Below are 12611 nucleotides of genomic sequence, written 5' to 3'. Positions count from 1 at the left end.
CTTAGTAATATCACTAAGCTCTTGGATACCATGGTGATGAGAACAGCATATAAATAACTAGACAGAAAGAGGGAAGTTGGTATTTGGAGACTTCAGGCTGCTTGGAGGTGCTCAGAAATGGAAGTTGAGGCTCAGTGCTGTGAGGAGGAGTCTATTTTCTGATTAGTTGAAAACCTTTTGTATAATGGAGTGTAATCAATATATTGTGTCAGTGGGATATATTTTGCATGTTTCTACATTTTGGCATCTAGACTGAGGGTATGTTTTACTTTTCCAATTTCTCATAGTTGATTTAAGGACTGCTGTTCTTGGCTGACAGTAATTAAAAGGAAAAAAACATTTTTTTTGCCGGAGAATTTGCTGCATGAGAAGGTGGTAACGCTGGAAGGTTACATGCAGGGTCCCAATTCTACTGCCTTGCACCAAAAGCAGCTGTGGTATACAGAGGGCTGATCTAACTAGTAATGAGTCTCATCTTCACAGGCAGCTTTTTCTCTTTCTCAGTGGGAGGTGGTTTGTAACCATTGGCTAAATGATGGAATACAGAGCAAGTTGACTTTGTGCCTGATTCCTCAGATTGTTGGTGGCTCATAGTGTCTCTAAAACTGGGAAAGAGGGCAGCTTAGACAAACAGAACAGATCTCGATGCCAGTAGATGTATCAATGGTGTTGGAAGAGAGACCTTGCTGTTGGGGTCAAGCTGTCAGATGATGTTGAACCTGTAGTTTAGATTGTTGATAGGAGCAGAACCAGAGGTAATTTGACCCTGGCTTTGGGGGTCAGGAGGGGAGGCAGTTGCCCTCAATTAAATTTGGGGTTTTTTTTGGGTTTTTTTTTATTAAACTAGATTCTAGCCCGGTTCGTAATCCGCCATCCTTTGGCGCAGAGGAGCCTGCCTATTCTACTAGGAGGGTGACCCGCAGTCAACAACAACCCACCCCTGTGACTCCAAAAAAATACCCACTCCGACAGACCCGCTCATCTGGATCGGAAACAGAGCAAGTGGTCGACTTCTCCGATAGAGGTACGGGAGCGAGCTGTGGCTTTGAATGCTTGCAGGACGATGTCACCTGAGTGGTGTGCTTTCCCTCAGAGACGAGCCCGATGAGACTGAGGGTTTAACACAGGGCCCTAAGGATAAGGGTTTGCAGCAGGTGGCTGTGTGTTGTATGAAGTCATGTAATTCATTTCTTTGTAAGCTTCCCTTCATGCAAATCTATAACGTCTCAACTCTTATTCAGATACCAAAAATGCAGTGGATCATGACGAGTCTCCACCGCGCACCCCAACTGGGAATGCCCCCTCTTCAGAGTCTGACATAGATATATCCAGTCCAAACGTGTCCCATGATGAGAGCATTGCCAAGGACATGTCCATGAAGGATTCTGGAAGTGACCTGTCTCACCGCCCCAAGCGCCGCCGCTTCCATGAAAGCTACAACTTCAACATGAAGTGTCCCACACCTGGTTGCAACTCCCTAGGTAAAGCCAGCTCCAAGATTAGTTCCTCTCCCTTCCATTTCTGACATTGGGCTCAGTAGCCCACATTTCACAGAGTTGAGAACCCCACTGGGTGGAGTTGCATGTCTCCGCTGCATGTACTTTATTGGGATCAGGATATTTGTTGAAATAGAAAACCACTTGGGGGGAATGGAACATGCCAGCAGTACATATTTTTCAAGGGTGTCTTTTGGCCAGAAATGGTTGAGGGTGGTGTGGAGAAGGAAAAAATTGGCACTCTAACCATCCATTCTCAGACTTTTCAAGTTTCTCTATCTGCACCCAGATCAGTGGCGTTCTCATGATGCACTATCACTTGTACAAAAAGCTCTGCGTTTACTGCAAAATTCTCTGCAGAGTTGGGCCTGGAAGGTCAATGGAATATTCTTCTCGGTCAGCAGTTGAGGTCCGTCTGTTAGTAGTGACTAGTTGCCATGCCACCTGTTGGCTCTTTGGCATACGTGGAAATAGTTTTGATCTTGTTTCAGTTTCCTCCTACACAAACTTCAGTTGCCCCCTTTTTAATAGTTTCTCAGCAAAGAGAGCAACTGGATGGGCTATGGAGTTTGAAATACCCTTTCTCACTTGAGGTGGTCAATGCATGTCAGTGCTGTGACAGGATAGTGCGGAGGAAGCTTGCCCTGCTGCTGTCTGAACGTTGTCTGTTCTGTGAACAAATGCAATCTGCACTAAATTCACTTTGAAGCAAAATGAAAAACCTTGTTTTATATTGATATCTTGCGGTATTCTGGATGGAACATCAGTGAAATTTGTTGGTTCCAATCCTAGTAAACCTTTTGGAATTCTTGCATCCTGCAGTGGAGGGGTGAGAGTGGAGGGGAATGGATGTGATGTGAAGGGAAAGTGATCTGTCAGAAAGAAGATGGGTCTTCAACATAAAGGCTTGGGGAAAATATAGGCTCCTGGAGGTAAGACCCTTGTTACTGCCAGAAGCGGGGTACTTGGAAGGAAGATGATCTAACCTGATAATCATGTGGTGGTAGTGTGTATATTTGGGTTTCCTTTTTGGCCCCTACAGCTTATCTCTTGAATCATGAGATTTGTTCGTCCTGTTTTACGGGAATAAACTTATTTGGCCCCTCTTTGAAACCCGGCCACCATGTCTAACTACCTGATCTAAAGTTGCTTTAATTATTGGCTTTTTTACTTACTGACTGTAAGGTGTTTTTTCTCTGGTTCTCCACAGGACACCTAACAGGGAAGCATGAGAGACACTTTTCCATATCAGGATGCCCACTGTATCATAACCTCTCAGCAGATGAGTGCAAGGTAACTTTCTCTCCTCTTCTGTTTTCATTCTGCTTTTACAGTATGAGATGTCAAGGCCTGTCATTAATACCCTAGGGTTAAACTGATGGTTGTTATGCTCCAAGTGTAGTCTCACTTCAGGCATGAAACAGCCATGCATATTTGTGTCACAGTATGCATTCTGTATACTGGAATTCAAAGGGGAACTAGAAAAGACTCCTAACATGCTTTGAGGACTTTGTTCTGATTTCCAGGTGAGAGCGCAGAGCCGAGATAAACAGATCGAGGAGAGGATGCTGTCCCACAGACAGGATGACAACAACAGGCATGCCACCAGACATCAGGTATGCATTCTCTGCATAAGCAGTGTTTCCCAATTCTAGGTGCAAAACCTCAATTCGGGCCTTCAGGCTTTTGTGACTAGAACTCTTGCATTCCTCTCCCTGATTCATCTTTGAGATGGGCTTTTGTCCTGGGCTCTCATGCACCATTATCCTCTCTATTGTAATCATGAGATGAGGGTTTGGAGCAGCCCAAACCCTGGTTGCTGGTGAGAGCATGGGATGTGGCTGGCCCTGATTGCTATAGGAAACATCATAATCCAGCAATCTATTATAGTTGCACGAAATAGGCTGTGGCTGTTCTGAGGGATTATTCTCCGTTAGCGCTTTTTGAAATGCAGAGCAAATGTGTTTCTACAGAAACGCATTGGACAGTATACCTTCTGCTAAACCAAAGAGAAAGCCTTCAGTGGTTTATGCTTCTCAAATTTTGGACACGTGGGTTCAAATCCAGATGAGTTTATCTTTGTAACAAGTTTGAACTGAGTCTGTTTCTAAGGATTACTTGTCCACATGATAAAATCCCACATAGACAGTATGGTTCTGTGCATTGGGATTGAGACATACTAGCAGAGAAGTGCAGGGCCTGGGGAAGAAAGAGGACTCTGTCCTTTCCATGCCTGCGCTCTGCCTGACTCTAATCTGTGTTCTCTCATGAGCTTTGAAATTCATAAAACTCATTTAAACATTTTTTATGGAAGATGCAGCTAGCACACATTATCAACCCATTGCTCACGTAACATACTCTATATTCTTTTATGTTGCCTTGTGATTTCATGTTGCCCTTCCTAGCTACTGGTGGCAAGCAGTCAACTGAGCCTACCCTTCAGGGGAGAAAGACTTGATGAAAGGGGGAACACATGGAATGTTGAGTCCTTTAGAACTGAAAGGATACGGGCAACGTCTGAAGTTAGCTAAGTGCATTGACTATTCCTAGTCTCTCTCTTTCAGGCACCAACAGAGAGACAGCTGCGGTACAAAGAGAAAGTAGCAGAGCTGAGGAAGAAAAGGAATGCGGGACTAACCAAGGAGCAAAAAGAAAAGTACATGGTATGACAGTAATATTTTTCTTTAGTTCCTTTCTATAGTGTGCCACAAGCATATGGAGACTTGGCTTTCCACTCATTCTACAAAATGCTGGGCTAACAAGGCTGTGGCGATCAGCAGCCCAGGGTTGGCATAAATCATTCAGAGGTTTAAAGCTCCTAATATTTAATTGTTTCAGGAACACAGACAAACCTATGGCAACACCAGAGAACCCCTCTTGGAAAACCTGACTAGCGAGTATGACCTGGAGCTTTTCCGAAGAGCACAAGCACGGGCGTCTGAAGACCTGGTGAGACTCCTAATCCTTATCATGTCTGATAGCAGCAGCCTTTGCTTTTCCAAGAGCTGAACGTCCCCAGAATCTGCAGTGTTTATGCTGATAAGTGAGTGTGTGTGACAAGAGCCTCTGAACCATGCAAAGTGTAAATGGCAATAGAATGCAGAGTGAAACATCTTCAAAATAAGAGCCAAGTCAGTGGAGTTACACCAGGGCTGACTGTCTTCCTGTATTTAGGTCTTAAAAATATAACGAGCCTAGAGGTGTCTGACAGCCATGAATTTGTCCACGGCAGAGCTGGAGCTGTGCATTTCCAGTCTTGGACATGGCAAGAGAGTGATTCGGTCCCATTTATCAAGTGCTCATTTGCAGCTTTCCTCCTGTGAGAGAAGACCAATGTGTTCCTGGGCAGAATGGGCAACAGCTTCACACATTGAAACAATAGCTGAGTATTGATTGAGTTGAGAGTTTAAAATGCTGTGCAAGAGGCCAGCCTATCAGCCCGCTGCCATCCTGGAGTTCAGAACTGTGTCTTAAGCTAGACTGATAAGGGTTTCTTGAGATGCCACTTCCCACCCCTTAAAGCTGATCCAGAAACAATTTTGATGGTCTCTGGCGGTACCTTGGGGCCACCTTGACCAGAATGGTCAATTGCCCTTTTTCCCTTGTGGGAGGGAGAAAATACAAAGTGGCATGGAGGGTAAATTTGCTTTCAAGTTAACAATACAAGGTAAGGTTGAGTGATGTGAGGTCCTGGAGATCACAGGCCATACCAGCATGACAAGAAACTTGTTATTATGTGTCAGGCTAGAGGGGAAGCATGGAAGGGCTCCTTGGGGATTTGCATTTTGTAAGATGGTTCTGGAAGAAGCTCACAGAAGGGAAATAAATGTTTGTTTTTCCCTTTCCTTTTTTATTACATTTCCGCTATTCCTTCCGCTGATAGGAGAAGTTGCGGCTTCAAGGCCAGATCACAGAAGGCAGCAACATGATTAAAACAATCGCCTTTGGCCGCTATGAGCTGGACACCTGGTATCATTCTCCCTATCCAGAAGAATATGCTCGGTTGGGACGCCTCTACATGTGCGAGTTCTGTCTCAAATACATGAAGAGTCAGACAATACTACGCAGACACATGGTAAATCCTTGGTAGTCGTTGCCCAGTTCCTTAGGTTTAGAGATTGGAAGTATAATGAAAACACCTCAAAACAAAGGAGCTGTTTTGGGCTCTAGTAGTCCATTTTGGAGCCTGCCTGCCAGAATGCTAAGTGCTCTGCACAGCTTTGAAAGGAAGACAGGTTTTCTCAGATTGCCTTAATCCCTGGGCCAGCTGGATGGACCGCAGTGGAGTAGGAGTCGGAGCTGGGAATCCAGTTTCTCATTGTAGCTCAACAGGAATGAACGTTTCCCTGTTAGGAACACTTATTTTATATCCAAGAGGCTCTTTCTGCTTTCAAAGCAGCTGCTAGATCAGTATTGTTACCCTAACTTTGACTGTCCTTTTCTTGCAGGCAAAATGTGTCTGGAAACATCCACCTGGGGATGAAATTTACCGCAAAGGCTCGATTTCGGTGTTCGAAGTGGATGGGAAAAAGAACAAGGTAACTGGAATTGCAGTGGCGGCACAGTCTTGCTTCTGACGTTCACATTTCTAATGCACTTTATATGTCGCCTGCCTCACGCTGTAGAGAAGCAGGAGATGGGATGGCCTCTTTCCCTCTGATTCCAGAAGGGGTTTTAGTGCCTACACTGCCCCTTCTTGCAATGCTAGCCGTTATGTCAGTGCGCTGGATGGTTCTTGCAACAGTGCCCCTGAATAATGTCTCTCTGCATCTTCCTTGTGGCTGTTATTTGGCCCTCCTGCAGATCCATGGTTCCATCGGCTTGTTTACATACAAGTACAGTAGCCGCTGTCAGCTGTATGTTCAGTTCCCCTTCTGAACCTTAATGAGGCCCCTCAGTTCCTGGACTCCTGCCACCACTACCTGTCTCCCATACAGTTACAAATGTTATAAACTGCAGTGGAGCAACCCAGCTCCATTGCTGGTTAGAGCATTCACAGTTGACTAGTGTGTACTGGCAGGTACAACTGAGGGCTTAGTCTAGTGAAGTGGTATAGTTGCCTCCAAATGGCTAGAGCCATTGCTAAAGTGGGAAAACCCTTCTGAGCCCTGCTAGAAACTGGATATTGAGGGGTTTTGTTGCCATGGCTAGGAATGAAGCTGTTTTGAGAAGACCCTCATTTGGTGGAAGAATAGATCTACTCTAATCTGTATTTTGTTACAGTTCCCATCCTTTCAAAAGTGGAAGGGGTTCTCTTTCAGAGATGCTACACCATGACAAACAGGTGTGTCAGATTCTCCTTCTGCTTCCAGATCTACTGCCAAAACCTGTGCCTGCTGGCGAAGCTTTTCTTGGATCATAAAACTCTGTATTATGATGTTGAACCCTTCCTCTTCTATGTCATGACAGAAGCTGACAACACTGGCTGCCACCTGATAGGGTATTTCTCCAAGGTCAGTAGAAATCAACCACCAATATATGTAAATCCTGTATTAATGCCATAGCTTAAGACAGAGGTCATCTGTGTAGGCCGTCACTCCTTGGTTTTCTACAAGTCCCAACATCCAAGTGTCCAGGAAGAGCTAAAATTTCAAAGCTAAACTACAAAAGCTTTTTCAGAAGCTTTGCTGTTTAGCTTTCCTAATTGCTAGCAAAATCAAACTTTTGCAAAGAGACATTGTTATATTAAACTGTAATTCATAACCACTTGTATACAAGTTAGCTAGGATCTCATTGTCTCAAATGGAGATGAATTCCTTTGTGATAAATTTAGATTCATTTTCTAATAGTAGTTAGCACTTCTAATGCTTTTTATCCCTAGAGCTTTATAAAGCACTTTGAGATGGGAAAATATATCCATTTTATAGATGGGGAACTGAGGAATAAAGTGAAGTGAATTGCCCACGGCCACACCACATGTCAGTGGCAGAACTTGGGGTAAAAGTCAGGTCTCCTGTCTCATAGTCCTGTGTCTTGTCTGCTCACCCATGTTGCCTCCTTAATAGACAGAAGTGTCTCTAGGCTTTTTACTTAATGCCTGTTACATCTTCGTGAAACACACTTCCTAGCGGTCTTTACTTAAATGCAGTTTCTGTGGTGCAATTGTCCTGAGAGAGTAAAAATTTGCAGCAAATGAAAACCATTAGACAGTAGAATAGTCTCCCAAGGAGAGTGTTGGAAGCTCCATCTCTTAAACCACCTAAGTTATGACTGGATAAAGCACTGAAGAAACATAAAGAAATATCCTGTGTTGGCCTGCGGATTACGTTGTCCTAATGGGTCTCTTCCCTCATCAAACTTTTTGCTAGTGCAGAGTGTATATCATTCTTGTGCAGTGTTAACTTTATGTTGCATGTGCAATTAAGAAGGTTGTTGGATTCAGAACAGAGATTGCTGTGCCAGCTAATGACCTGGCAGTTGTTTTAAATCAACAATCTCTTATGACAAGGCTCTGTGTGCCTTCCATCCTACTCCCAGCAATCATGAGAGTGGGGGTCCAGTTTAATGGTTAATACAGTAATAAACTCTAAGCCAGCTTGGTGGGTGGAGGACGCTCATATCAAAAGTTAATTGTCAGGCTGGCTATTACATTGCTGTTTCACTCAACTTCTGTTGCGTCAGCTGTGCTGCCTTGTTTGGCCTACCACAATAGCGATGTACTTGCTGTTTGTGCAGATTGAGACCTGCTGATCTCATTTCTCCCTCATCTCACTTTCAGGAGAAGAATTCTTTTCTCAACTACAATGTGTCTTGTATTCTGACAATGCCTCAGTACATGAGGCAGGGTTATGGCAAAATGCTCATCGACTTCAGTAAGTATATGGAAAAGTTATGGCAAAATCTTTCAGCAGTGTCTGTGAAATGAGGCAAACCCTCTATCTTCAAGAGTTCAGCTTTTGTCTCTATACTGTATTCCTTCCTTGACCTTTGAGAAGCAGAGAAATGCACAGCTGAGTCAGATAAGGTTCCTTCAAACCAAGCTTGTACATACTGTATCAGTGCCCTTGACTCCCAGAAGAGCTGTTGAGCACACGCTTTTGCATGTGTGTTTCAGTGGGGCCATTCAGGGCAGGATTGTAACAGATATGTGGGTGCAGAAGTGGCCAATCAAAAGAAGAGGCTTTAAGATCGTTCATATCCAGGTACTGTTACTCCCTTTTAGGGAAACTTATGCTAACAAAACCTGCACAGTTGTCTCTTGTGGTTCTTTCCAAATGTGTCTCAGACCATACTGATGCAAGTCAGCAGTATTTCCTGGACTGAATTATAATCGCTCACCACTTAACAGGCTATAGTTGGTCTGTCTGTATGGAAAAAGACTTCTGAGCTGCATTTCCAGTGCTATACATAAGGTGGTAGCCAGGAGGCATTGACTTCCCCCGATTAACTGTTTCTTGGTGAACTTGTGCAACACACATGTTGCTCATTGGGCATCCATGATGACAAGTCTCTGCAGTTAGCTGTAGTTAGCTGACTGTCAGGAGAGAGCCTGATATACTGTTAGTAAATGTCTTGTCTTGCTCACAGGTTATTTACTCTCCAAAGTGGAAGAAAAGGTTGGCTCTCCAGAACGCCCGCTGTCTGACTTGGGCCTTATCAGCTACCGTAGTTACTGGAAGGAAGTTCTTCTTCGTTATCTGCATAATTTCCAAGGCAAAGAGATCTCTATCAAAGGTGTGTTCTAGTGTTAAATGAGCTTGTAGAGAATTTGTTCAGGAATGTTTCTGTGCTCTTTTTTCGTCACCCCTTTCCCCAAACCTGTAGTGACTGACGTTTGGCCCATTTTACCCTCATGGGTGAGTTGCTTTCTCTTACTGGGGTCTTGAAGTGACATGGCTCCTCTAGACTGCAATTAGATGGGTTTTTGTCTTGCTGTCTTACACCACTATTTTTTAAATTTAAGCTAGGTTGCTGGGTTTTGAAGGTACACAACGCACCCACTTGTATGCCCTTAATTAAATGTTTTATTTATAAAAAGAAAAACACTGAGTGATGGGGATCAAAACAGCAGCTTGAAAGTCAGCATCATTGCACAGCTCAGTCTCCAGAAAAGCAAAAGTAAATAACTAGGTACAAATGAGTAATGTTTTACACCTGTGATGCTATGCAGATCTAGTTATTAAGAATGCAGCAGGCACATGGACTGCTGCTTAGCTCATGTCTGTGCTTTCAAAAATCAACCCTCACAGCCACCCCTTGGGCGATAACAATTATTCCCATTTCACAGGTGAGGAAAGTGAAGCACGGAGGTGATGCCTTGTCTAAGGTCACATAGCAAGTCAGTGACACAGCTGGGAATGGACTCCGGGCTCCCAGTACCTGCTCTTACCACTAGATAACACTGCTTCCCTAATCATTGAGCAAGCTGAAGCAGAGGAATGAGTAATGGCATTAAAGTTAAAGATCTCAATATCCACAAGGCATCTTGTGGATATTATTATGAAGGGTGGGGACAGCATAACATGAAGTTGTATTTGAGAACTAAACAAGTACGACAGCTGCAGTCTTGAGGGAATTCCTTGGTGGTCTGGCCTGTTGCCTTCTATCCTCTTGTGGACTGTGATCTTGTTTTTTAGAAATCAGCCAGGAGACTGCAGTGAACCCTGTTGACATCGTTAGTACTCTGCAGGCACTTCAGATGCTCAAGTACTGGAAGGGCAAACACCTGGTCTTAAAGAGACAGGTAAGACTTCTGGTGTCTGCACCTGCACTTTTAGTTTCTTACAGTTCAGCTTTGTGTGTTAGGTCCATAGGATAATATCCTGTCTTAGTCTACATTCCCTATGCATTGTGTTGGGTTTTCTTGCACTTTGATTCTGGTGAGGGAACTTTCTAATCTTAAAGCGAAACAAAATATCTGATAAAGTGTCAGGTGGGTCCCCAGTCTGATTTTTCCCTCCTCTCCCCGACTAGTGTAGAAATCCTCTACTTATTAACCACCTTCTGTGGTGGTTTTTGACATAGGGAAATTCCATTGCTAGTCTTAAGCAAGTAAATCCTCAAACCCAGCTCCCTTCTTTACTGTTTTTTTATTTCCCCTTCCTGGGGCTCTCACCTGCAGGTGCAGACAGCCCGACCTATGTTATCAGTGGAGTTGCTAGAGAGTAATATGGGCTGCTCCATTCACAATGTGTCATCTCTGTGGTACCAAGCAGATGGTGCGCAGGTCATCTCCAAAGTGTTGGACTCACATGTGGGTTGTCCAATGGATAATTCACATCAGTTATTCTCTTTTGTTTAACCTGCCCTTTCATGCTCTCTTTCTCAGGATCTGATTGACGAATGGATAGCCAAAGAGGCAAAAAGATCAAACACCAATAAGACAATGGATCCCAGTTGTTTGAAATGGACCCCTCCCAAGGGAACTTAACTGGCCATCACTCCAGAAGCCAGTGAGGAACCCCAGCAGTAGGAAGTACCCTAGGGATCTCTGTTGTATCTGTTGCTGTTGTGATTAGCTGGTACAGTACCCTCCAGGAAGATCAGTTCCCCTTGGTACTGTTCTGGCCCAGATCTTTTGTGCACACCACAGATGCTGGTTCTGAGGAACTTTATGTTTCGGCCTCAATGAGGTTGCAAGGATTGGATCTGTATAGGACCCAAGCACTGGCCCAAGGAGTTCTGATATCTGGTACTGTACCTGTCCAGTCACTGGTCCTGCCCTCATGTTCTTATTCCAATGAGGTTGTGTTGTGTCCTATAATCTGTTTGTGTTCCTTCCTGCAGGCACTCTGCTTTCTAAGTAACGGACAGGACAGCTTCTGTGGCCTTTGAACAAGGTCTACAAATCTGTTCTCCAAATTATTCTATCAAAGTTTTGTTTGGGAAAAGGGTTGTAAATCTGCATCCGAGCAGGTTCCCAACATGTTGCCAGTTTACTGACTTTAGCATTGTTATAACCAACCCTGTCTGATGAACTTCCTTACCCCATGTATCAATTAGTTTCAGTAAGACAGCATGACACCTCTTTAAAGAGAGCTTCCCCACATAATATACCGGGTCTTCATGTAACAAAAACTGACTGCTAATATTGTACACTCTGAAGCTTGCACAACTTGCACCTGTCATTGAGTGGTGTGATCATTGGTGTTACACTGGAAGAGTCCAGATTAATAGTGTGAGAGCACTGTGATGTGACATACTGTTAGAGAGTAGCCCTTTTGGGTGTGGCAGGCGCTTCTGAGTTTAGTATCATGGCAGTACAGGCCTCTGAGGTCAGATATCACTAGTTTCCTTGTTGCTGGAGTTGGTGGTTTCCTTTACACGTATAGAAACAAGTTTAGTGTATTTCAACTTAGTCGTTCTCCTAAAACAGTCTTTGAATTGTAGCTTTTTGAAAAGACTCTCTCTATATTAAAGGAATAAAATATTAATTTCAGGTGAATTTTTGATAACCTTGTCCAAACAGCCACAGCAAGTCTATAAAGCAATATCATCAGTTGTTCGATTGTCTAAAGCATACATTCTGTGCATCGACAGTGGCTCCGGCTATCTGTATGGATGGTTGCTTTTCTGTTAACAGTACATCCTGTCTGTTCTTGTAGAACAACAGTGACAACCCCACACACACACACACACACAGAGACACCCCTCTGCACCACCAAAAGAAACCTCCATAAAATGGCTTTCAAGTATAACCACTGTCCTTGTTCCATGCGTTTCCTATCTATTGCCTGCATGGGGACAGGTGTGAGGTGAGTGATAGCTGCATTTAGACCCTTCCTATGATCTCTCGTTCTGTGGTGTCTGAAATGAAGCACTTACCATGTGCTGGTAAGTAAGGGCCATTTCTTGTTAATCACTGACCGTTCCCAGTGTGGATAAGTTCTCTACAGGCCCTTTCATGTTGGGCTGTGCCTTTTTCTTTGCCTCCCTAAATAAATAGATCTCGGCACAGGATTTATATCCTTGTGGGCATTACTGAGGATTGCTGTCAAGTGCCCTTGGATCCTACGTTTTAGCTGAAGACATACTCTTGGAACCATCTGGCAGGGTGGAACTCTGGGGAGTGGGGAAGAAGGCCAGTCATGTACACAAGCTAAACCCTGTTCCCCTGATGTGGTAGAATGTGCTATTCCTGTATCTATTTCTCAATAAAGCATGTTCTCTGCTCAA

The 12611-nt window shown here is 44.0% G+C and overlaps 1 protein-coding gene across 4 annotated transcripts in view; it reads left to right on the top strand.

Annotated features, from left to right (window-relative positions):
- The window catches only part of KAT7 (lysine acetyltransferase 7), a 17294-nt gene extending 4683 nt beyond the window's left edge, over window positions 1-12611 (top strand). For all 4 annotated transcript variants that reach the window (XM_073325787.2, XM_073325783.2, XM_073325785.2 and 1 more), the window contains exons 3-15: window positions 848-1024; window positions 1242-1481; window positions 2707-2789; window positions 3023-3112; window positions 4061-4159; window positions 4335-4445; window positions 5380-5571; window positions 5945-6034; window positions 6809-6949; window positions 8215-8308; window positions 9024-9170; window positions 10073-10179; window positions 10765-12611. In XM_073325787.2, the coding sequence (XP_073181888.1) occupies window positions 848-1024; window positions 1242-1481; window positions 2707-2789; window positions 3023-3112; window positions 4061-4159; window positions 4335-4445; window positions 5380-5571; window positions 5945-6034; window positions 6809-6949; window positions 8215-8308; window positions 9024-9170; window positions 10073-10179; window positions 10765-10866 (1673 nt within the window). In that variant the 3' untranslated portion in view covers window positions 10867-12611. The remainder of the gene's footprint in view (window positions 1-847; window positions 1025-1241; window positions 1482-2706; window positions 2790-3022; window positions 3113-4060; window positions 4160-4334; window positions 4446-5379; window positions 5572-5944; window positions 6035-6808; window positions 6950-8214; window positions 8309-9023; window positions 9171-10072; window positions 10180-10764) is intronic.

The sequence above is a fragment of the Lepidochelys kempii genome, chromosome 27 (genome assembly GCF_965140285.1).
Source record: "Lepidochelys kempii isolate rLepKem1 chromosome 27, rLepKem1.hap1, whole genome shotgun sequence".
Lineage (NCBI taxonomy): Eukaryota > Metazoa > Chordata > Testudines > Cheloniidae > Lepidochelys > Lepidochelys kempii.
This window is presented reverse-complemented; position numbering and strand designations above follow the sequence as displayed.